The following is a 24,388-nucleotide window of genomic DNA, read 5'->3' as shown; positions in this document are numbered from 1 at the left end:
GAAGTGAGGGCATGCAGTTCATACGCTTTGACCCTCGTGGGGGGTTGCGCCGGGAGGTATATTTAAGGGGGTGCTCGCCAGACGTCAGTCCTGGTTGTCCTTTCACCATCCATCCACCTATGAACCCCATTCTTGGTAAGTGATGCGGTGCTCCTGATATACTCCGCGTGCTAAAAACCGTCGTGATTGCCTCACAGCACACCAGCAGAGAATATCGAACCTATTAAATCATTGTCATCCGACAGAATGAGCCGTCAAGTAGTTGACTCCCTCAAACGGATCCGGAACTGGGTGTTTGCTGCTCCTTCCCCGGTGATCAAGATTGCGACAGGAGAGGGCATTGCCGGCACCCGAGCGGCCCCTATGCAAAGCGGCAATAATGACACAAGCATCGGCGGCCGTCTTGACCATGGCGAGACCTATGAGAAGGGCGAAAAGTGATATAAGCAATATAAATTCCAGATAAACAAAAATGCTGACAATCCGACTCTGAGACAATTTGCAAGCCAAGACAGCCACCGTGTTTGGGCCCAGGCGGACCTGGAAATAGGTGCGATACCTGACAAAGAAGCCGTGGAAAAGCTATTCGATGATATGCAATCGGGCCTAGAGCGTCCGTAGTATGGCAGCTAGGGATATATGCAAGCGCATGCCCTGCCAGCATGATTCTGGGTTGCCATTCTTTCTTTGCGTTTTTCCGTGTGATGATGGTTCATGGGAACGCCTAAATGGAAGCCAGGTCATGTGATACGTGGACTACCAAATCGTCACAAAAACCTTTGCTGCTGTCTTGAGAAGAATCATTAATGAACTAATAGAATTGTGCACTCCTTTATATGAGCATAATTAATTAGTCATTTAAATCCACTGATTTGTGATTCTTCAGAGGGTTCAAAGAAGTGTATGGAATTTTACGCATTCAACGACTACAATTTTAAGACAAAGATAGAATATATCTAGCTGCACATTTTGCTCTGCCTGAGTGACATAGCGAAAACATTTTTTTGCGCATCCTAGTCATTTACAAGAATCAGTTTATTGGCTTGCATTCTCCCATTTACTGCTGCTGCATGTTGATTCCTGGCGATGCTTCCCTTGCGGGGAATGTCGACTATCGCTGCTGCAGGTCACTTTTCGTTCGCTCTGGAAACTGCTGCTTGGTCTCCCACCAATGCCAGCCTCGCCTCTTCAGATCCTTTAGATGCGCATCATCTTCCCGAGTCCACCGAGGCCCTTTCATGCCTGGCTCTCCAAATCTTTTATCCTAGCCCCCCCCCCCCCCCCCCCCCCCCCTTTCAGCAACAACTATAGCTACCTCTTTATTTATGATATATCCATGGCACCTGTCCAAGAATCTCTGCGGAGCTCCAGGAGCTTTTGAGCAAAGGCAGACACCAGTGCGGAGATGTCCTCTGGGGATAATAGCCGTGGGCCTAATGTCTGCCCGGCGCTGCTGCCAGGCACCACCAGACTGGAGCATGTGCATTGTCTAGAGCCCGCACGAGTGGAGCTTACAGAGCGCTCTGTGACGGGCTGCTGATTGTACGCTGTGAGGCTTCCACTTAATCTCTCAGTGATCACTAACAGCTCATGCAACCTGATGCTGAGGCTGAGGGTGAGACTGAGATTGACATGAGGAGATAACAGCAGACTGAGAAGAAAGTTTACAGTGCTTCAATAGTTTTATCACTGAATCACTGTCATCACTACCCGCGGTGTAATCTTTGTCGGAGTTACCACAGGGGCTGCTCGTGCCACTGGTGTCTGACTCAACCCCACCATCATTGCAGAGTTGTGTGGGGTTACCTGGGGAACAACAGCCATGGCTCTCTAAAGTTTGACATATTGATTTCCGCAGGGTCTTCTGTTGACAGATTCAGAGGGGGTGCTGTTTGCTTTGGCATTTGCTCCTCTTCCCCTTGAGGACTAGTGAGCTTTTTTGGTGATCAGGGGAGAGGGCTGGAACCACAACTGTGACCATGGACTCCATGGACCCAGTATCAGATCCGCAGTGCTGTGCTGTAAAAGGGGATTGGCATATCACCCTATGTTACAGGAATCAGCCGCGTGCTTATGTTGATTTGATCCACTGAGTGAGCCAACAATGAGGAACAGGTGGAATCCGCACTCTCAGTAGAGGATGCGAAATTCACCTGCGCCGTAGATATCTTCTTGGTACCAGGCTCTGCTACTACCATCGCCATCAGTGTATCTACAAACACGTGTCAGGAACATAGGCCTATGGGAAAAGGAACGCAGCACAGACTTGCCTTGACTGCCACATGACCATTCTTGGTTCTGTGATTCATCCTGCTCCTGGTTCAACTCCATCAAGTGTATCTGCTGCTCTGAGCCAGTAGTGGATCTGATTCACTATCACCAGTGAGATGCCCTGGCAGCAAAGTGGGTTGGATCATAATAGAGCCTGGGAATGACTCCAGGGCAGTTGAGGTTTCAATTGTTCTGCTACTGACCTCAATCCTCATTCATCCTGAGAATATCTAAAAGGTGATCTGGATTAGAAATGCAAGAAGCCCAGAACACTCAATGCCCTTGAAAGAGAAGAAAGTAGAATATAGAAACCACCTATCTTTAGGGCTGAATCCTATATCATGGCAGCGCCGCCATGGAGTCTTGTGGAATGAATGATGTCACCACAAGAAATTATGTTGGTGATTGAACCCATAACAGTCCTGCTTTTTAAGACTATCTGTAATTCTATTCTCTACAAAGGCCTTGTTGAAATCATTTGGCAGAACAGACTCTGCCTGATCTTGGCTGCTTGCGGCTTGTCTTGAAGTGTGCAGGAGGGGACACTTGTTAAGGGGAATGGGATGAGTAGAGGATGTGACTTCAATAGTGCAGGGTGCATAGGCTGTGTGTCTGGTATGATACAGATGAAGGATATGGAAGGGAGTCAACAAACCTAGGATACACAGGAAGGAAGGGAAATGAGAGGGATTGGGGAAAACTGGTGGTTTGAGAGAGTGTGTTGTGGATGTAGAGTACACAGGGTGAAAGTGATCAGGATAGGTGCAAAAGGATTTTGTGTTTTTGAATGAGAGAGTGTATAGTTTTTGATGAAGGCCACGATGTTTAAAATAACATCTATCTGCACTCACAGGCTGTTTTGTTCCAGCCTGCAAGTACAGAAGGAAGAAGGCCATCTATATAGAGGATTCAGGAGTGTAGTACACACCAGCTCAAAAGCCCAGTAAGATTGTTAGAGTTTCACTGTGCTCAAGAAGCTGGTGCTATTTTCTGATCTAAATGAGATAGGTGCAGCCTCCATGCCTTCTTGCCTCCTCCCGGCACAAGAAACCCTCTCTTCCCAACTATATTTGAAAACTGGTAGTGAGCCCATCTCAGAAGCCCCTGGCCTCACACCATAAACTGACTCCATGAAATGCCAGGATGTATCCCAAGGAAGAAGCAGGCAGCAACTATGATGATCATAAATCTGCCAGACCAGCCCCTGCAGGTACCACTCAGATTAGCTACAACAATCTAATGCATCACAGATATGAGGACAGAATCAAATCACATGCAAACTCTAGAAGGGGATGCAATAACCAGCAGAGAATGATGTTATAAATCATACCAGCTGTGATCCTCCAGCTTACATGGCTCACTAACATCTCATCCTCTCATACTTCATCCCTAGCCACTTGAACTAGAGAAAATGGAACCTGTCACTCCTGCAGGGCTGAGGGATACAGACATGCAAGAGATCTAGAAAATTCAAAAGAGCAAGAATCAATAGCTGTCATTAATCTTGACTTCAGCTCATCTGCATGAAATACTCAAAGAACTAGCCAGCAGCAGCGTTGTGGCCAGGTCCGAAGATCATATCATTACTCTCTCCCAAAACAATAGAATGCCATGAAAGCCTGCTGCAGGATGATAAGGTCATAGGACAACTGATGCAACACATTGCAACCCCAAATCTAAATCAACATGTACAGCTTCAGGGGGGGATTGAGATCTTTTTAAGCATTGACTCTCCAAAGCCCAGCAATCTCCCTGCCCCGATGTCAAGCGGGAAAGGAAACAGAAAGAAAAAGAAAAAGAGAGAAAGAAAGAGAGAATGACCACAAGCCTCACAGTCAAAATGGATGGTTTGAATTTTAAGAGAGCATGAAGAGTGACAATCAGAGCAGCCAAAAGAGAGAGTAAACAAGAAAAAACAGTAAACCAGAGAAGGTTGGCTGATCAGGGGTTAACTATAGAAGCAGTGCTGTAGAGTGTAGGACCTCGAAATCCGTGTCTGGCAGCAGTTCACCAGCGAAACCAGGAAGTAGGGAAGTCTGTTAGGTTAGCTAATTGGAAGGACCCGAGACTGGGCGGGGGGTTTGTTGGATGATCTGAAGTCTGGTCCTGGTGACGGCAATTACGGGGCCACCCGCTCTTGGGTTACTCAGGCTGCCACCAAGTTTTCATCCACTAATATATGTTCATATTACAGGTTGGCGTGGGCGAAGTTGACACCGTAAACATCAGAAAACTTCGCCCGGTGTAAGTCTTCGCTAGTGACGGCTTTGGGCTACGGCTCATCGGCTCGACGAGAAAATCAAGAAATTGGGACACAGAATCGAAGGGTCCGCACGGAGTCCCGTTCTTCAACCGGTGGTCATAGGCAGCTGTTCCCCGTGCATGATCCAATCCAGCCAGAATTTTGGGGGTAATAACCTGTGTAGCTGCTTGAAATAGGACTTCAGCTGGCTGAGAGTCACCCTCCGCGCGTCCTCGCTCATGCCCGACCACGCTTTATCTAAACTAATTCCAGGCATCCGGCTCATCAAAATCCAATACTTATCACACTCACTAAACACTCTGGCCTCCAAGGATTCTGGGAATCGGAATGGTCGTGTGTTTCTGAACAAAAAAAAAAAAAAAAAAAAGGCCATCGCCTCCAGCTCTCTCTCGAGACGGAGGCAGGTTCCGTACTTTCGAATGGTGGAATCGTTCTCGAACACGACTCGCATTCTCCGTGCGGAAGTGGGGCCATACGATGCCATTACGGTTCGATAGTGGTTTTGGAAGAGAATTAAGGGACAAGGTGCCGGGGCCGGGTTTCTTTCACATTTTAAGGTTATGTTATCACATATGAAAGGTTTGATTCAACTATCTAGCCTATCGGCTTCTATCTGAGGTGTGGGTTACGTGCTACGGCTGCTGTGCCGCTGCGGCCGTATGCGGGTGGGGCCGTCTGGAGTGGTTATTGGTAACTCCGTAGCTAATTATCTCGGGGATGCTATTACTGTGGAGCTGCGCTAGTCCATAATCGGAGAATGGGGCTCCAACAGATATGGGACAACATTTGAAAGCTCTGTGTTGACCCTCTGGCTAGGCAGCAGCCAAACCGGACAGCTTGACAGAAAGGCTGATTGTTACCTGACATAGCTACCCAATAGGTGGTGCTACGACCAAGCGACCCTGTCAAATTGTACGTAGCTGATTGATTGAATTGTTCGAAGGGATCCCGCGAGTGCGGCCCTTGGATTGGGGTTTTTTTTGGGTCAGGGGATTCTGCCACAAGGCGGCCAGTGTTTTAACGCTAGTCTAAATACAGTATAGTCATATTTGACTGACCCCCCCCCTTCTATCGAAACCAAGCTCCCCAACATTCTAATCCTCGCAACTCTCCGAAGCTATATGTGAGAGAGAGAGTCAATGCACCCTTTGGATCGTTGTATCAAACACCCTCCTCTTGCCGGATCAGATGGACCAACTACTGCCGAATTGAAAATGGTTGGGGCTGTCAGAATTGGAGATAACCACAGTGCCCAGCTGGTTACTGTTTAAATCTTTCGTACTTCGCTTCCGAAATGTGCTGCCGACGGACACAAAATCTCCTTGCCAAGATTTATGACCATTCTCTACTTCGATCATTGAACAAACAAGATGATGCAGACCCTTTTCTTTGTGTTGACCGCGATTATGCCAGTGAGACTGCCGTATACCTCACACTCCCTCAGCTCTATTACTTCGGCTGATACGCGCTTCAATGGCCAATTGATGGTGGAACTACCACGCGCTTGGTTCGACTGATCCTAATAGAGCTTGTTGCTGGGACATCCATTCAGCAACTGTGTCCCGTGAAATTCTCACAGAGGGATCGTCATGTTCTTATGAAGGCTGTAGTCGATGCTGAAACATCGCTCTACACATGTAATGTCCGGCATGGGGACATGATCGTAGGTGAATTCGGGCCATTGACCAACACTATTGATATCTCCCCAGCTAGAGTTTGGGTTTGTGGTATTCGGTGTCGTGTTGGTATTTTGGGTTGGAAGACTCTAGTAGGTTGGGCTACCATCAGGTAGTCTAAAAGAGCCTGGTTGTTGGCCATGGTTGCTACTTATTTTTGGATAACTAAAGAAAAGGTATGTAGTTGTTTCTCCCACTCTTGCGGAGAACCACAAAACATCTTATAGCCAAACACTGTCTCGAAGAGCCACACAATCCAGGAAGACAAAAAATGGGAATATTACTCTATCTTGCCTACTGGCCTCAGCCAGCAAGCGTGTTAATTAACATTTTGATCTCATAAATCAACCAACGGGCCGGGCCGGGCTGAACTAGCAAAGATACACAGAGCACCACCTCCACCTAGAATTTCGCCACGCCAGCTTCCCGGGCGTTTTGACTCAGGCCAAGGCGGTTTTCGCCAAAACGCGCCATACATATTGACAGCCACTTATCATGCCCAAAACCCCAGAGCGGCACAAGCAGCCAAAATTTCCAGAAGTAACATCACATGAAAACACTGTGCTGTTCTGCAGGGATGGCAAGGTGCTATTGCAACACTCTACAGTGATGAAAAATGTCCTGAATGGCTATGAATGAATGATTAAATCATGCCAGTGAAGTTCCTGGTGACTTGATCATGTCCCAACTAAACATGCATGGAGTCTGTGAAATTAGTTGACCAGAGTTGAAACAACTCAGGTGCTAGTCATAACTCCTCAAATTAAAATTATAGGAGATTGACCTGGAAGAATGAAGAGTGGATCTTTTTGCAGCATTGCATTCTTCATGCATTGAAAGTTGAAAACAGATTGCATGACCTAGAGAGAATCAATGTGAGGAGTGAGCAGTCTTGTAAGGGATATATAAAGGGACAAACTCAGAAGATACTTTCGACCAATAACTCTAAACTGAATCATGCTCTTCTCGTTCCTTGGGGCTGGGAAGCTGGCAACACAAGGTGCAATGTGCTCGAGATAGGCAGGGCATCCCGCCCAATTATATTAAAGATCTCAGGATCGAGGCGGCGAGCAACCGAAGGGGCACGACCTATTGAACCAAATACGGTTGAATCGGGAAGCACGGAAAAACGAACAGGGATGGGTTACAAGGGAAGTTCGCCATCGTCCTAGACTCTACTGTTGTGCATGTGGTAAGAAGGTCGGGATCGGGGTAAAATGTCGAGCATGTGGCCATAAACGGTGTCCAGTTTGCTACAATAAAAATAACCTGATCAAGGACAGACGGCGTAAGGAATCAAAGGGAAACTTGGCGGCATGATGGTGGATGGGTCCGGCGGTTAGTGAAGTGACTGCAGTAATTAGCAAGTATCTGAATAGGGCTATGTCTAAGAGCAAAGTTTTTAAAGTATAGTAGTATCTTTAGAGATAAGAGATTATAAATTTAAATAGAATGATATAGATGAGTAACAAAAAGAGGAAAGTCCGTTTACAACGGCCTAGAGTTTTGCATCGAAATCCTCAAATTCACTTAGGTCCACGACGAGGGTCGGGCCGGCGCTGACTCCGAGACGGGCCTTGAACTCAGGAACGCTGGTAATATATGTCGGCGTCTTTGGAACAGCTTTGATGATGCAGTTGTTGCTGGCGCTGTTGGTGGCCACCTTTCTTTCCATCGCTGGGTGAAGGCTTGCCGCTAATGGTTTGCAGTAAATCATCCAATTCATCAGTAACCGGTCCGACGATGTTGTCGACTTGGCTTGGGGAGGACTTGACTTCTGACTCCAAGAAGGTTTTGATTTGGGAAGCAATCGCGTCCTTGGCCTTGCAGGAAATCTCTACGTCGTCAAATGATGTCTTGAGCTTGTCGCTGTCGAATTGGGTTTCAGTCGAGGCTAGGATGTTCCTGAATTTGTCGACGAGCTGAGTCTTTTGTTCAGGAGTGGCTTTATGAGCACTTGACTGCGCGTTCATGTGGATGGACAGCTTGGATCGGGTCGAGGACTCGGGATCGATATATCGGCGATAAAACTCTACCATCTGAGGCTTCGTCAGAGTCTCGACATCTTTCTCGTGCTGGACAAAGTCAAAGTAACCTGAACCGATATGGGACCAGTAATGGCTCGTTTCAGAATTGAGGTTCGTCAACTTCTCCAACTGTTTGTTGATGATGCTGCGCTTATGACCCTCAAAGTCTTAGTCCGACATGGAGCCAAGAGCCGCTGCGAACTGGGATAAGAATGCATCAATTCGGGATTCGAGGTACTCATTCGTCTTGTCACTCTGGATGGTGACACAATAGCCCAACGTAGTAGCCGCAAAACGGGCACTGCTCCACACGACATAGCCAAGCTGCTCTTGCGTTCGGAGCTGGTTAAAGGCGGGCTCACTCGTGAGCTGACTGAAAAGAAGGGACTTCGCACGCAGGAGAGGATCCGCAATACTGCCCACGAAAAGATAGTATTCGATACAATTGTTCACGTTAGCGGGATCCTTTAGCATGTTCTCAAATATGTAATTGCTGCCAGGTGGGATAATTATGTTGCGTTGGACATGCCATTGAGAGTTGAGGTAGTGGGCGCGCTCTAATGGTAGATTCGACCAGATCAGTCATTTTCAACACATCTTCTTTGTATAGATTACCATGCCCAAGAATTTCAAGATGTGTCTGGCGAAGCAGCTGAGGGAAGAAAGAAGCAACATCATCTGCTTCAATGTGCTCCAACTCAGCGGCAAGCTGCTCATTCCTCCAAGCCTTCTCAGCAGTAAGATAGCGGGTGAAGTTTCCAACCTGGTAACAGGGCAACTGGTACTCCGCATTCCAGAACGCTTTGGACATTCGCTCTTTGACAGTCCAGAAACGATCAGGCTTAACTTTCAGGTCCCTCATGCTTAGCAGGACCTTTTCAAAGAGGACCGCCATCTTGTCGTTATAGCCGGATACGGAAATCTCGAGGCCAAAAACGCTGGTAGAGAGATTGTAATCAAGACCAGCCAATTCGGCATCGTACGAATAATCTGAGAGTGAATCCCGAACCAGCTCACAGAATAGTCTAGAGCTAACATTGGATCCTGGCGATGCATATACGAATGGGCTTTGAAGGGTTATTTCAATCAATCCCTTGGGAACCCAGAAGGTATCATCCTTCTTGAACCATACTCTAACCATGTCGTCGTTCCTAATCATGGTAGGCCTCTTGGCAGGCTCAATGATGTCCTTCTTCTCAACGTCTAGCCGGGTAAGAACAAACTCATTTTTTGTGCGGCAGATGGAGTTCAGGACAGGGCTGGTAGGATGAAGATTTCAGAATATGGCCAATTTCAGAGAGGATGTCACTGGGAATGTTTTTGACATTATACTCAGTGCTGTATCATTTTTCCTTGGAATCCCAGTTTCCGGGGTATGTCTGGGAAATGGGCTTGATGTTGACATTGTCTGCCCAGAGACAGTTGAGTCCACAAGAAATCAGCTCTGGTTCAAATTTACAAAGACAGATCAAGGTGCTGAGAAGACATTCCCACAGGTAGGGTCCCCGCATTACACTGCTGAGGCTGCTAGTGAAATGGCTTGCTGAGGACTTTTGCTTGAATTTGAAAATTCACCTCTGCAAGGTTCTTCATTTTGTCAAAAATTCATTGTTCAGAGGCTGGCTTCTTTGTCAGTGAAATATACTTGAATATGACTTTCACCACTTCATAATAATTTGCCAGGCTGTCTTCAGGAAGACAAACAGATACTGTGAAGAAGGCAGAACCCCAACAAACTGCCATGGAGCCAGCAGAAAGTTCATGTGCCCATTCTTTGGCCCTGATGTAAGCAAGAATGCTTTCCAGGTCCTTCATGGCTGATCAGATGGCTAATATATCTTGACAGCTGGGTATTGAACATATCTTCCTCATTCTGATATCTGAAGTAGATGTCCAAGCTCTGGATATTCATTACAGGTTTTGTGAACACCTGTCATCCCATATCCTCAAGGGAGAAAGGCTTGACATCATCCCATTGCAGCTTGAGGAGGTTCTTATTTTCCACATCAGCAAACAGTTCAGCAACCCAGCTTTCAAGCTCATCCAATGACTCCTGCTCAAGGACCACAAGCTTCATTCAGTTTGCGGAATAGTGGGTTTCATGGAATTGCATGAATTTGGCACAAACATCCACGCCATGAGATTGAGGGCCATCTCTTAGAGTTTGCAGATTTCCAGTTGAAAAATGATGATACAGATGCTTGGGATTGGAAAGAGATTTGTTCAACTGTAGTAGCCGACAGGAATCAGTCTGTAGATTTTTCTTATTTTCTGAATATAGCTCTTAGTTCTCGGTCCAAAGTAGACTTCAAGAACAATGGCGCAATGAAGAACTGCGCAAATTGATCAAGAGCCCCGTAGAGCAGTGGGACTAGGTCATTAGACAAGGCCGATGCACTGGTGGCAGGAGTTGCGACATCTAGCTAGGAAGGCCATCAGTCAGAGGTTCAACTGGGGGGAGGCGCAAGCATCAAAGGAGTAGTGGATTGTGTGCTCTTGGGCGAAGTCGAGGTGGCAGCTACTTCAAAGTAGCAATTCATCTCTGTCATGGCGGCGTATGCATTAAGAGTAGCCAGCATGAGCTTCGAGGTACTGGTTGTAGGCATTCTCTTTTGGGTGCTGTAGGAAGGCAGGTTAGCTGTGAAAATTTGGTTGCAAATAAGGAAACACGGTTCACCTTTTGGTTCCCATAAAAAGGGCATGCTCTACGGCATGAGCGATTCCTGGCAAGTCATCATCGTCAGAGAAATTGCCGACGTTAATGTTAACCGACGCGCTGGCCTTATCGGAGTTGGGATCATGAACTAAGAAGGCATCCAACTCATTTGGCAGGCGGATAACGCAATACAAGCGATCATAGACAACGGGCTTCTCAAGGTTTTCGGCGATGCGTTCAACGGGAGCCATGGTATGCGGTTACCGGGGAGAGGAAGGGGAGAATGAGATAGCCGGCTGGGCAGCGGAAATCTGGAGGAATAGAGGGAATGATAAGTAGCGCAGGCTGGCAAGGAAGTTCACGATGGGAGAAGGCAGTGGGGAAGACATCAAACTTATACTCCTTTTGCTGCGAAGTAGGAAAATAGAAGGTGCTGGCACACAAAGGGATGGAGGGAGGCAGAGACTGTCACTGAAGTTCGCAAATGGACCGCCGCGCCGCAATGGGAGGCAACCATGTTGGGTGTGAAATCTCTGAATGGCTTACCTGCCTCCAGGCGAGCAAGTTGAGCGGACAATCGCATGCCCCCATTGCCTCTTATGATTAGCCGATGACGGATCCAATCTGACTCGCACATCTTCCCCAACGGTAGTTGAAACTAACGCGAGGAGGAGCCTTTTTACTCGTTCACGCACACCACCTGGCACTGACAGGAGTTGTTTGTGAAATTTGTGGTAAGTAGACTTAAAAAGTTCTCCAGCTGTGTGATGCTAGCACGGGATTTGACAGGGATATAACCTGGGCAACGGTATTTTTGTCTGCATGGGCGGAGCATTCGATCTGAGAAAATGTTAATGGTTGAGGCTGGTAACTGCGCGACGCGAGGAAATACTGGTAATCCGTCTAGTCCGGGATCGATTCCCCGCAGTCCATCTTGCAGGGACCATGGCTCGACAGACCGACCTATTGGCTGGAGGAAGGTGATATCAAGGGCAAAGGTTGGGCGTGGCAAGTCTCTAGTTCTTTGACACGGGACTAGTTTGTTGCCTTGCTTCGTCCCTGTGTTGGAGCATTGCATGTATGCACCATAATTCCTATCATCCTACTCAGGCAGCAGGGCATGAGGCTCCGTCTCCAGAAAGTGATATGGAATGGATGCACTCTGTAGGTTGGCTCATTCGGCGCATGGAGCACCACGGATTTGAACAGATAATCATGGCCATGCCTGTTGCGAAAAAGTTCAAGAAATTCATGACGCTATATCTGAAGCATGCTCACAAGAAGATCTTGGCTGTTAATTTACAGCTTGACGTTCACAAAAATCACTTCTGATTGGTTAACCGGTCCTCCACTTAAATCAATTTTTGAGCAAGTTGGTATCGACGCGAGGATGCCGGATGTGATTTCAGCCTGCTCGCCGCGTTTGACATATCATGGGGATTTCCCGTCGGGGATGCCAGGCCAGACGGTGAGATCGCCAAGCTGGAGTTGATACTGGGGTCCTTTGAAGCATGAGCTGAGGGCTGGAAAAGCGGCATGTGATCGATCCCCCCTTCCCATTATTTTTTCGTCCCGACACATCGAGGCAGCAGCAAATGACAAGTCAAAGAACAAGTCTCCAAGGGTCGGGGAAGAATGGCGCTGGTTCAGCTACGCCGCAGTTGGGATTGACCGCCCATTCCCACGGGGTTCACTGAGATGAGGCGTTTTTGCCATTGGCCGCTGAGCTGGAGGCACATCCGAAGCACGAGAGAGGGGTTCCAGAGGAATAAAGGGGGACTGTGGATGGGGCTGACCAGCTGACCGGCTGCTAGTACAGGAGGGGAATTTTTTTTTTTTTTTTAATCACATGTATCACAAAGAGTGGAGGAACAGTAAGAGGAGCAGAGGAAGGGAGTGGGCAAGGAAGTGTTATATTAAAAAAAAAAAAGTCCCCTAGGCGGGTTCGAAGGGGCGTTCTTCGCGCAACGACAATATCAGGGTGATGGACGGGTGAGCGAGCACGGGGAAGAGAGGAGGCAGTGCGCGTCAGGGACAATTGGGAGATGGGAAGGGGGGAGACGTCAGGGGCAGAGAAGACAAAGAAGAAAGGAAAAGGATGAAGGGGGGGAGATAAGGACGCATCGAAGCAGCTTTATATAGTCGCGGCAGATGACGTCGGCGAGTCGACTGGGAGCACGCCATACTACAAGGGGCCACGCCAGGCCGCAGACGGACGGCGCCATACCAGATGGGGCAACCTACTTCTAAAAAATATATTAATATTATATAAATTTGTATTTATAAAAATTTTTAAAAATAAAATATTATCTTTTTATTATTTATTATTATTATTATTACTTTTCTTCTTCTTCTTTTTCATTTAAGATGTGTTTAGTTAATAACTATGTCTATCTAGTTAAACTAGTTAGACAAAATACCACAAAAAAAAATTTAATAAAAGTAATGTTAAATAAATAATATATTTAAAAAATAAAATAATATTTTTAGTTCAATATCAGTACTTGTATAAATTAAATATCAATTTTATTTAAGATTAAAGTTCATTCTTTAGAGGCAATTTTTATTTTCTCTATAAACTTATCAGAAAATTTCTTTCTAATTTAGTATTAAAAAAAAAAATTATGTTTAACTGATTAATTGAGTATTTTTCATTTAGTTTTTTTCTAGTCTTATTATTCAATAAGCAATTTATTAACATATGATTTGAATTTTCAATTAAATAATAGAAATCACATCTATCAGAGTTTAAAGAGTTTCTAAATCTTTTCATATATGATTTAAAGTAGTCATATCAGAGTTTCAGTTTTATTATGGAAGAAAAAGTTTTCTTTTTATATTTTATTAATGAAGACTTTCATTTTGATTTCATTTCACATCTTATGTATTGAGTACTTTTCTTCTCTATTTATTTATTAAAATATGATTTTTTAAGTCACTCTTTGAGTTTTAGTTTTAATTTTTGCTGCTAGATCTACTTTTTTATTTTCTAAGATATCTACATAAGTAGGTACTTAAAATAAATAAATATAAATATTTTTATTCTTTAACTTAATTCTTTTTACTATTTTTTAAATTAATTCAAGATTTATCTGATTATTTTAAATTTTATATCTTATGAATCTTTTCAATATTATTTAATTATTTAAAAATATCTAAATATTTTTTAACATTTAATTTCTGAGAGACAATATTACTAATTATTATAAAAGCTTTTTGAATTGCAAATAACTCAATGTTAAAAACCTTATACTCATTTTCTAAGTTTTATAAAAACATCTTATACTCTGAATTTAATTTAAAATATATTAATATTATACCAACTTTTAACTGTTTTTGTTTACTTTTTAAATTATCTAAGTATATCAATAAAGAGTTCTTTTCAATAATCTCTAAAAGTTTCTAAATATATGTAATTTTTTTCTATTCTTTTAACAATTTACTAATAGTTATATCTATTTATTAGTTTAGTTTTTTCTTTTAAGAATAAAGCTTATGATTTATATTTTTTATATTTAAATTTAATAAATAATCTTTAATTATAAAATTTTTTATATAAAAACTATAATCAATAATTATAAATTTATTATAATAAATTTAAAAAAATTAATATCAATTTTATTATATTATTTAGACTTTAAATAAGCTAACTATATTACTAAATATATAAATATATATAATATAGATAATTAAAGCATTTTTCAATATAAAAAATTTTTATTTTTTATTTATTAATTTAATTTAATAAATTTTAATTTTATAAATTAAATATTTAAAAAGTTTAATATTTATAACTTAATATTATTAATAAAATATATTTTAAGTAAGTTTAAAAAATTATAAATAAGTTAAAGTTTTTATAGTAAACATTTAATAAATTATAAAAATTAAATAAATATATAAAAAAGTTTAAATATATAATATAAAATTAAAAAAATTAAGTTTTAAAAATATATAAATAATTTAATTAATTTAAATTTTTAATTATTATTATATTAAATATATGATTATTAGATTACTTAATAGTTATATTTAATAATTAAATATATTTTTTAAAATTTAAAATATTTTTTTATAGAAGATTATTTACTAATAATTATTTAATATTATTAAAAAGAAAAATAAAATAAAATAAAATAAAATAAAATAAAATTTATATTATTATATATAATAATATTACTAAAAATATCTAATTTAATAAGTAAAATATAATTATTCAATATAAAACTCAACTTTTAATTTTAAAAATATAGTTATATTTAATTGAATAAATTACTAATTATAATTAAATGATTTATCAATTAATTTATTAAATAAATCTTTGAAAAAATTAATATAATAGATTTATATTTGAGTAATAATCTTTTATAATTATAATTTTTTATTTAAATAATTTTTTTCTCTTTTAAATAAATTTATCTTTTTATTTTATAAAAAAGTATTAAAACTATATTTAATAGTATATTTATTATAACATATTTTCCAAAGATTATAATTTAGTTATATATATTAATATTATTAATTGTTTAATTTTTTTAAATTTTTAAAATTTATATATATTTTAGAACTCTCATCAGCTAGAATATTATATAAAGAGTTTGCAAAAAGTTTTTTATATATAGAATCTCTTTAACAGCTAATTTTTTATAATAAATCAACTTGAACAGACTTTCTAATGTCAATAAAGGATAAATCTACTCAATGATAAGAAGTTAAAATTTTCAAGATTGAGAATGAGTAGAGAATTGAGAAAAAGACAAGAACTAGAGCTATTGTTAAGGTTCAATTCTTTTTGAATGTACAGCAAGATCAGAATCAAATTGAACAGCTCAATTAGCATCTTGAGAAACCAAATTCTGATTTGTTAAGATGCATCTCAACAGCAATCTTTACCACACTACAGTGCCTGTCATAATGCTGACCATATAATGAGAAGCTGTTCTAGTAGATAATAATCTATTTCTACATTCTATTGAATTACTTTTTTGAAGTTGTGATTGGGAGGCTTCAAATTTGAGTGAGGTAGTTGAAAAATTCGCAGCTTGGTAGTGTTCGCAGCTACCGGTTGGTTATGTTAAAGATATAGTTATACATTTAATTTTATTTTTATGACGTTGGTAAAAGTGATATACTCAATTGACTCTCACAGGTGGTTTGGTGATCTCAATCATCAAATTTGGCAGTGTTGTGGGCGTGCTCCTGAATACAGTCCTAACACTCCCTAGCTACAAGAGACGAATTCGTAAGAGAAGGAAAAGGATGGAAAGGGTGGAAAGTTCGTGAAGGTGAATTTGCAAGAATGAATATAGAGTGTATAAATTGGGAGCGGAAGGATAGTATGATCTATTGTACGACTGGTATATGAAATGTTTGATTGCAAAAGAAAGCACTAATCAGGCTTCAGGCCATTACAGTATTTAAACAAGGAGTCATTGAGAATCCATAGTCTGTAAGGAGGTTTATATTGAATAGCATGTGATTTTCTTCGGTGTTTGTGGATTAAATACTTAAAGTTGGACACTGAGATGAAAGGAGCGGAAGTGCGGATCCCTGCTGCTGTTGCCGGGTCGCCTCCCTGGCCGGCATACAAATCCCAATACTGTATGCCCCCTTCAGGAATCGGTCTCAATAGGCCACCAATCTAAGACCGCTTCCAGATTTGCTTGGCCCATGTCGCAGATGGAAACTATCCGCAGAGGACCGCCTGTCACGGTAACAGGCAATTGCCGCCGCAGATGTTTTCCCACCACGATGTCCTCTCTGATCACCACCTGCTCGTCCCACCTCCCGATGGAGACCTTGGCCTTCGGACATATTAACGGTGATTTACCACTTTCACCTCATGCTTCGACTTCTGAATCCGCCAATTCACATTGTAGCTGAGGTCCCCGTGACTCTCCATGAACCCGGACTCGACGACCAATGGTCATTTCGCAGACCTTCCGCGAAGAAGGTTTTTGGGCTGCACGGTGTAATCTGCCTCCCTGTTCTCGATGGCAGCTGAGCCCATGCCTTCCAGCTCTGCAGAGTATCTTATTCCCATATCTCTCACCTTGTCGTATAGGTTGTCGTGGAACCACTCGGTGGCAACTTCATTAGGGAGTCCGGGCATCTTCGCTATAAGCGGCTTGGATTTGGGAAAGACTGTGATTTTCCTGCAGCCCACCCTCTCACAGTCATCGACAACAATTCTCTCAGGGACATCAACAAATACACGGTCAACAGTGCGGGCTGTGCTGCCATTTGGGGCATGCTTTCATATTGATAGACAGGTGTTTCCTTGGGCAGGCAGGACAGAGCAGCTTCGGCCTCAATGTCCTAGTAGCACTGTTCTGGCTCGTCGCGCTGCTGCTGCTGCTGCTGCTGCTGCGAGTAAGTGTGGATAGTTTGAGTCGCCTTTTTTTTTTTAATTTATTTATTTTTAATTATTATTTTTGACCACCTGTTAATCAAACTTGTTGTATCCAGTGAATACAATCTTGCATCTCAAAGAAGAACTTAACAAATCTGAATGGAAAAAGGGGCATATAAAAATGTAGATATGACCATTTAGCTAGTTAATTGGCAGAGAGAGACTGCCTGTTCATACCCACAATCATCAGAAGAGAGATTTTTTGGACATAAATTTGATATGGCATAAATGTCATTGGGGAGCAACAGGATTACTACATTGCTTTTGAGTTAGTTAACATATTAACATTATATCCACAATCAAAATGGGCAACCCTAATCGAGATAGTGATATGCGAGTGCGTAAGAGCAAATTTAGTATTATTATATTCTGTTATGACAATGAGAGTACGTAGGCCTAAATGGGAATGATCATTTTCATTGGCACAACGTAATCACGTGATTAATGGCTTAGTTCAACTGTGAGAGTTAACTACATAGTTAAGTTTCCTCTAACTTTAAGCTTATATCACTAGCTCAAGTAACTAGTCACGTTAGTTAAATTATCATCAATGCAGATGAGCCCCAATGTTGGACGTCATGATGACGACGGTACTTTGCCAACAAGTGTCAACCCAATGATGATATTATCCACTTAGGACATTTTTCTTCTTATACTAGCCATGGTTTTCAAGTCCATTGTCGACTTTCTGGAGAAGAAATTGGCATTCAGATTCGAATCTGCTGAAAATTACAGTCTGGCACAGGAGCTGCGCCATTGTCATGACGGACTCTTTGGCAAACAGGATCCCCTGGATTGAGTGGACCATATTATTAGCATGGACGTGGAGAGCCCATGAAATATATCAGTAAGGAATTTATATGAAAGAAGAGTTGAAAGCTTTGGAAGAAAAACAAACAAAAATAAATAAAAATAAAAAGGGGCAACTCTCACTAACTGTAATTGAAGATGCAGATACAGTGTCAAAGATGCTGAAGGCAAGAGGTTATAACAGCTCAATTAAGAACGTTGAATTCGGGAGCGAAATTTCTCTCTTCTCAGAGAGCTGCCTGGACAATCCACGGAAGCGAGCATATGAAAGTTACAGTATACGTGCGATACAAACACAGGCGTCATTTTGAAACCTTCTCGAGAAATTTGTTGATCACAATACATGTAGCGATCGTCTTGCCCGCCCCTGGGATGCCCCTGAGAAAAGGAACATGGGAACCCAACCTATCGCCTTCCACCAGTCAGCTGGCAAGGGATGATCTGGAGTATGAACTAGCGTTCTCAGTTCAGTCAATGCACAAACCAAGTCCTTATGGCAAGAATGGTGAGGATTATGACAACCGCATCCTTCGCTGGCTTGGCCCGATCTACCAGTGCAAGTCTCCCTTGGAGCGTGCTCATGATGCTTTGCGATGCAATACAGGCGCATCAATCTCTTTATCTAGATGCGAACATTGTATATCAGGATATTTTAGAGAATAACATCATAATAACAGATCCAGAAAAGGCAAACGGTTAGCAGACGGTTATTCGAGCATGCTCATCAGCCATGATCTTGCCAAGGAGGTTGGTAGCGGACCGAGCGGCGCACCAGACTAGCATAATGGAGTTAATGGCGATTCAAGAGCTACTTAATATTGCTCATATTCATCGGCATGATCTTAAGTCTTTCTTCTACGTGCTTAACTGGCAGTGCGCTCGCCATGATTGGGAAAGATTAAAAACAATTACAGAAGTTATCTCAGCTATGTGACTGGCCCAAAGATAATATGCTGTAGCAATGGTACGCCGGAAATTATGAGATAATAAACGCAAATATTAAACAACGCATGGCAACTGGTGGATTTAAGCACATCTTAGCATATCAATTTTGTCCACTGACAAACAGCAAAAAGTCTGCTGACAAAGCAGTAACTATACTGATTTTTAACAGGGACATCACAAGAATCAAGTGAAGCAGTACAGGTGCGGACAGGTTTGAGGATATCTTGTTTGAGTTTCCCCAAATATTTGAGTGTGCCAAACGTGCTCTGCAGAGCTATAACTAGTTATGAGACATACTTTTTCCATATGGGAATAGATGCATAATCATTGGCACCTGGCAAGACCCAAATCGTTTATATAATCCCATTATCGAGGCATAAGATGATGTGATCACTGAAATTAAATCTGGAGAGTAATTACATCTAGACGTACTCAGGATTACTGCAAAAATATCTTAGTTTTTCAGTAGTCGATAGTTGCAAGCAATATGGTAAGTTTGTCTTAGCATCCTTGGTTGAATTATTTATTGGTGACAAATGTTGATACAAAGGTACCAGGGAAACACAGTCAGTCCAACTAAAATTCAAATATTCCTTTAAATAATCTTGTCTGATGAAAAATATCAGAAAGAAATATAATATTTTTTATTGAAAAATAAATACAACTTTTAATAAAGTTGACTTTCTTATTATTCTCTTTGTTGGTCAGAGTTTCCTTCTTTAGTGCAGTTTCAAATAATGTAAAATAAAAATAAGAATTTAAATGGCTCAGCCAATAGATTCTCTACACTTTTAATATAGTAAATCTATTGACTCACTCATAATATGTTTCACTTCAAGACCCTTAAACAAGACTCAATTTAACACATTAAAGATTTACTTAATAACTATAGATTAGTTAAATTAAATTAAATAACTAATACTAAAATTAAAGTATTTTGTTTTATGTAATATCTAATACACTGCAATTGTTTTATTTTTATGATATTACTATTGATTAGTTAAATTAAATTAAATAACTAATACTAAAATTAAAGTATTTTGTTTTATGTAATATCTAATACACTGCAATTGTTTTATTTTTGTGATATTTATATATATGATCTAGACTTCTTTGATAGAGATATAAAAAGTTAAATAAGTAACAAACTAAGCTGATAAAATAGTAGATGAAATAATAGACTCTGCAGCTGAATTAAATCATTTTCACATTTTCAAAAAGTATGATATTTGAATACAACTTTTATAAATCAAATAATAATTTTATTAAAAAAATTAACAAAAATGAAAATAATATATATAAATCAGAGTAAATAAAAAATAATCTGATAATAAAAGTTAATATATACTATTTGATTAAAAAATTATCAATTAAATATTATTTTATTATATTGTTTTCTTCTATTAAGAAAATTGATCAATAGAGTATTTAATATAATAATATTTAAATATTTAAAAAAAATTAATTAATTTATATTTTATAATTTAATTAAATACTTATTATGAAATATTAATTTATTTATAAATTATAAGTTTATTTATAATATTTTTTATTAATTTTATTAAATTATAAGTAATAATAAACTTTTAAATAGTTTATTGATAAAAATTAAATATTTTATTATAATAAATTTATTATTATATATATATTTTAAAATTATAAAAATATATTATTTAATATTTATTTATATATTTTATATTATTATAATTTATAATATAATATATTAAAAATTAAAAAATAATTTAATAATTTAATTATATATATAATTTTTATAATTAATTAAAATTAATCAAAATTAATTATTAATATAAATATATATAATTAATAATTATAATATTTAATTAAATTTAATTTTAACTTTAATATATTTAATATAAAAATATATTTAATATATAAAAATAAATTAAATATATAATTATAAAATTTTATTTTAAAATAATATTTTATTTTTTAATATTTTTTAAAATTATATTTTTAAATAAAAAATTTATTAAAATTAATTTTTAATTTAATATAAAAAAATATATTTAATTAATTTATAAATTTATTTTAACTTTTTAAATTATAAAGATTATATTTACTTATATTTTAAAATTTTTAATATATTATAATATTTAAATTTTATTATATAAAAAATAAATTTATAGTATAATAATTATATTAATAAATATAATTTTAATATTTTTATAAAATAAAAAATCATTTAATGATAAAATTGAATATAAATTGAATATAATATATTTTATTTAATTATAATATTTATAATAATATTTAAACTTTATATAGTATTTAAATAACTGATTAATTTTAGTTTCAACCTTTCCCTAACCCATGGTGTTGGAGGCCGGCGAGGTTGAATAGAAAATATTATTTAGTAATATGTGTTGTTGTTGTTGTTGGTGTCTGTCAACTCTCTATGTGCAGAGTTGATGAAGTTAACCGATCAATGGACTTTAAAAAAAAAAGTGGCCCCACTTTTAAAACCATGTTCCCCAACTGGAACCCCCCGAACTGGGGAATTCCGGAGCGGTCCAGCGGGGCACGAATCCACTCTTCTCAAAGAGGAAGCTCGGAGATTCAGTTTCTCAGTTTGCATCAAGGTATTTTCATAATAAGCACGTAAGCACTTCCTCGCTCATGAAAGGCAGCCTCCCCTTTCAATAGCTAGCTATATCCCTTGTATTTCGTCTTGACAGAGGTGATGATTCAACAGGATTACGTTCCGGGTAACTTAGTTACTGTTGTCGGTCGAACCTCTTGGTCGGTCTTTATATGAAAGTTTCATGCGACCCAGTCAAAAACTCAAGGTATAAAACTATATATCATCAATACAGTGCTCAAGGATTGGAATACAGTCCAGTTTCGCTGCATGCCACATTGCAGCTTCATGATCAAAAATTAAGAATTAGAAATAAAATAAAATTATATAAGAAAAAGGGGTTTTCAGTCAGGGGATTGATTGATGTTTGAAAACTTTCAGAGTGAAAGACTAGTTACATCCATTTCCTCAGGTATTTAACCAGTAGCACCACACTATGGAAATTTCTCTCCAAGGGGCAAAAATGCCAAAATCACCAGCCAAGCACTATAAAGGCCCATTTAATTAAGTCGATATTTGGAACAGCCTCTCTTACATTCGCTGTGTTTTCCGCTGCAATATTTTCATATAGTTATCTCTACCAGGAGGGCGCTAGGGAATTCACGGCCACTCCAAGTTTTTGCCATCCTTAATCTTCGAGCCAGCATCAGACATCTTTACATTGCTGCTTTCAATCTGGGAGGATATGTGGGAGCTGATGCTGAGTCTAGGTACAGAGTTGGAATGATTATACTATATAAGCCTTCTGCAATTTGTACAGACGTCTCGAATCGGGGGCAGTTGGTTCTTCCTCTCTGAGGCTCTGCACGGAAGCAGTTAGTTGCCGGCGGAGCGGATACAGCAGCCAGCCAGCCAGCCAGCCAGCCAGCCAGCCATTCCAAACAATGCCGTCCCCTTGAGGCGGAGTATACCCGACACTATGAAGGCGATGCCTCATTGGTTTGAAGATCCTTTGCTTGAATTTCAAACTCCGTGATAGTGAAATTTGCTCAAGGTATATATGCCTAAGAACCGTTTTTTCTTCAAGGGTTAAGGACCAAGCTCAGCAGTTCCATAGCTCTGATTCTGGGACAGAGACTTTAATGTAAGGTGGGGGGGAGGAGGAAAGGGGGGCCGGACGACTCCACCCGTCGTCGGATTCATAGATTGATTGACAAGGGGGAAACCTCATTCCCGGAACTCTCATCAGAACTGTTGGAGCCAGTCTCTTGGGCAATACACAAGAGCACAGTGCGGTGATTGGGCCCCGAGAGTGAGAAGCAATACCTAGTACCCTGGGTAGGTCGAGCAATGACGAAATCTCCGATGATAAAGTTGAAGGGCAAGTGGAGACCAATAATGCAATCAGATTAACTAGTTCTCTCTTTGGCAAGTTCAAGCTTTATTGCTCTTTGCCTCGTGTGATCTGGTCGCCGACAATGGAGCTTTTGAGCCATGGATTCTCCTTGCTCAGGACAAAAAATGACATAGGTATATATATATATATGTATGTGTGTGTGTGTGTGTGTGTGTATGTATGCAGAAATTGGGATGTGGTTCGCGGTCTGGTATTTGGCCAATCTAAATTTTCAATTTGTGTATGCTTTAGAGATGAGAGGATTCTGACGTGGTAAGTTTATTGTCGCTAGTGGGCAATTTGTAAGGAGGTGTGTGAAGATCCAGACAAAGCCTACGCAAAACCGGGGAAAGCTCTAGAAAGTTCTAAAGTTGCTGGATGTTCCCCGGTCCTGGGATGATATCAACCAAGCTATTAATATTCAGCATGGATGACGTTCCCAAGTTTTCAATGGATTCTCGATTCAAGGTCCGTGTGGGAAGCCCCGAAAAGAGTGTGGTTGAGGGAGGGTTTTTTTTTTTTGGGGGGGCTGACAAAGCCCCTGAAGAAACGAGCGCCAAGAAACTTGCCAGTTAAATGCATGGAACCCTGCACATGGGACTGTTTTAGGAATGGCGTGGAATATAAAAGTTTAATTTAAGCGTTGGGGATGTGATAACAGGAAATGACAGCCGCAATTAGAACGTCTCGGTGAGCGCATGGGAGGTATGGTTGATTTGGCGAGGTTGAGCATTGCGCCCTGTCCGAGCGGCTGTTCTGCTGTTCTGGAATGGCGGGCAGTGCGTACTGACGCAATAGCGCTGCGTGCGGAGTATTTGATTAATGAATGATGTATCATTGCAGTATTTTTTACGTCACGCGAACTGCCCCAGATTGGTCCTGGAGTCCAAATGTAATGGCTGTAATTTAAAAGCGAATTAAGATATGTTGAGATGTATGCGTAAGGAATGTGTAATGTTCGGTACTAGCACTGCGTCCATACTAAACCAGACAACCCGCTAAGCCCAAGGGACTCAACAGCCTTGGGGACTCGGGGTCGGAGCATGTGACAGGGCTCACTCCAACCTCCGCCGAACCTTCACCACTCTCTGGAACATCCACTGCGCATGTCCTGCACAAACCACTGGCACTGGGCGACCGCCAACCATTCGAACTACGCCAGCTGAGCAAATCCATGATCCATCTCGACGAACACTATCACTCTGTCCTCCAGGTTTGGATGCTCGAGAAGGCTCGGACTGAAGACTCATGCCAGGCTGCTCCTGTTGAAACCCACTGCGCCCAAGACATTTGCTCTCTCCTTCCCATCCGCTAGCCAACAACAACACCTTATTTTGCCCCCCCCCCCAGACTTTTTGCTTCCCTGGACATTCTTATTCCCTTTCCCCCCTTC

General features: G+C 40.4%; 10 protein-coding genes across 10 annotated transcripts; 5 read left to right on the top strand and 5 right to left on the bottom strand.

Annotated features, from left to right (window-relative positions):
- Positions 1-246: 246 nt before the first annotated feature.
- On the top strand, positions 247-621 carry PADG_07054 (uncharacterized protein; the record flags this gene model as incomplete). Its single annotated transcript, XM_010764089.1, has 2 exons — positions 247-437; positions 507-621. 2 exons carry the CDS (start codon positions 247-249, stop codon positions 619-621), a joined length of 306 nt encoding a protein of 101 aa, XP_010762391.1.
- A 702-nt stretch (positions 622-1,323) lies between these two features.
- On the bottom strand, positions 1,324-1,824 carry PADG_12235 (uncharacterized protein; the record flags this gene model as incomplete). Its single annotated transcript, XM_010764317.1, has 2 exons — positions 1,324-1,621; positions 1,691-1,824. 2 exons carry the CDS (start codon positions 1,822-1,824, stop codon positions 1,324-1,326), a joined length of 432 nt encoding a protein of 143 aa, XP_010762619.1.
- A 2,795-nt stretch (positions 1,825-4,619) lies between these two features.
- On the bottom strand, positions 4,620-5,018 carry PADG_12234 (uncharacterized protein; the record flags this gene model as incomplete). Its single annotated transcript, XM_010764316.1, has 2 exons — positions 4,620-4,875; positions 4,948-5,018. 2 exons carry the CDS (start codon positions 5,016-5,018, stop codon positions 4,620-4,622), a joined length of 327 nt encoding a protein of 108 aa, XP_010762618.1.
- Positions 5,019-7,793: 2,775 nt separating this feature from the next.
- Positions 7,794-11,144, bottom strand: PADG_07053 (uncharacterized protein; the record flags this gene model as incomplete). The annotated part of the gene is made up of 8 exons (XM_010764088.1): positions 7,794-8,382; positions 8,416-8,794; positions 8,853-9,496; positions 9,883-10,046; positions 10,204-10,308; positions 10,366-10,508; positions 10,690-10,856; positions 10,915-11,144. The coding sequence occupies 8 exons, from the start codon at positions 11,142-11,144 to the stop codon at positions 7,794-7,796; spliced, it is 2,421 nt and encodes an 806-aa protein (XP_010762390.1).
- A 597-nt stretch (positions 11,145-11,741) lies between these two features.
- On the top strand, positions 11,742-12,225 carry PADG_07052 (uncharacterized protein; the record flags this gene model as incomplete). Its single annotated transcript, XM_010764087.1, has 2 exons — positions 11,742-11,912; positions 12,004-12,225. The coding sequence occupies 2 exons, from the start codon at positions 11,742-11,744 to the stop codon at positions 12,223-12,225; spliced, it is 393 nt and encodes a 130-aa protein (XP_010762389.1).
- Positions 12,226-16,518: 4,293 nt separating this feature from the next.
- On the bottom strand, positions 16,519-16,707 carry PADG_12233 (uncharacterized protein; the record flags this gene model as incomplete). The annotated part of the gene is made up of 1 exon (XM_010764315.1): positions 16,519-16,707. The coding sequence occupies one exon, from the start codon at positions 16,705-16,707 to the stop codon at positions 16,519-16,521; it is 189 nt and encodes a 62-aa protein (XP_010762617.1).
- Positions 16,708-16,819: 112 nt separating this feature from the next.
- PADG_12232 (uncharacterized protein) lies at positions 16,820-17,005 on the bottom strand (the record flags this gene model as incomplete). Its single annotated transcript, XM_010764314.1, has 1 exon — positions 16,820-17,005. The coding sequence occupies one exon, from the start codon at positions 17,003-17,005 to the stop codon at positions 16,820-16,822; it is 186 nt and encodes a 61-aa protein (XP_010762616.1).
- Positions 17,006-17,855: 850 nt separating this feature from the next.
- PADG_12231 (uncharacterized protein) lies at positions 17,856-18,104 on the top strand (the record flags this gene model as incomplete). The annotated part of the gene is made up of 2 exons (XM_010764313.1): positions 17,856-17,895; positions 17,965-18,104. The coding sequence occupies 2 exons, from the start codon at positions 17,856-17,858 to the stop codon at positions 18,102-18,104; spliced, it is 180 nt and encodes a 59-aa protein (XP_010762615.1).
- Positions 18,105-18,273: 169 nt separating this feature from the next.
- Positions 18,274-18,895, top strand: PADG_12230 (uncharacterized protein; the record flags this gene model as incomplete). Its single annotated transcript, XM_010764312.1, has 3 exons — positions 18,274-18,397; positions 18,465-18,752; positions 18,804-18,895. 3 exons carry the CDS (start codon positions 18,274-18,276, stop codon positions 18,893-18,895), a joined length of 504 nt encoding a protein of 167 aa, XP_010762614.1.
- A 4,526-nt stretch (positions 18,896-23,421) lies between these two features.
- Positions 23,422-24,310, top strand: PADG_07048 (uncharacterized protein; the record flags this gene model as incomplete). Its single annotated transcript, XM_010764086.1, has 4 exons — positions 23,422-23,463; positions 23,550-23,597; positions 23,667-23,806; positions 23,986-24,310. 4 exons carry the CDS (start codon positions 23,422-23,424, stop codon positions 24,308-24,310), a joined length of 555 nt encoding a protein of 184 aa, XP_010762388.1.
- Positions 24,311-24,388: the final 78 nt, after the last annotated feature.

The sequence above is a fragment of the Paracoccidioides brasiliensis genome (genome assembly GCF_000150735.1).
Source record: "Paracoccidioides brasiliensis Pb18 unplaced genomic scaffold supercont2.10, whole genome shotgun sequence".
Taxonomy (NCBI): Eukaryota; Fungi; Ascomycota; class Eurotiomycetes; order Onygenales; family Ajellomycetaceae; genus Paracoccidioides; species Paracoccidioides brasiliensis.
This window is presented reverse-complemented; position numbering and strand designations above follow the sequence as displayed.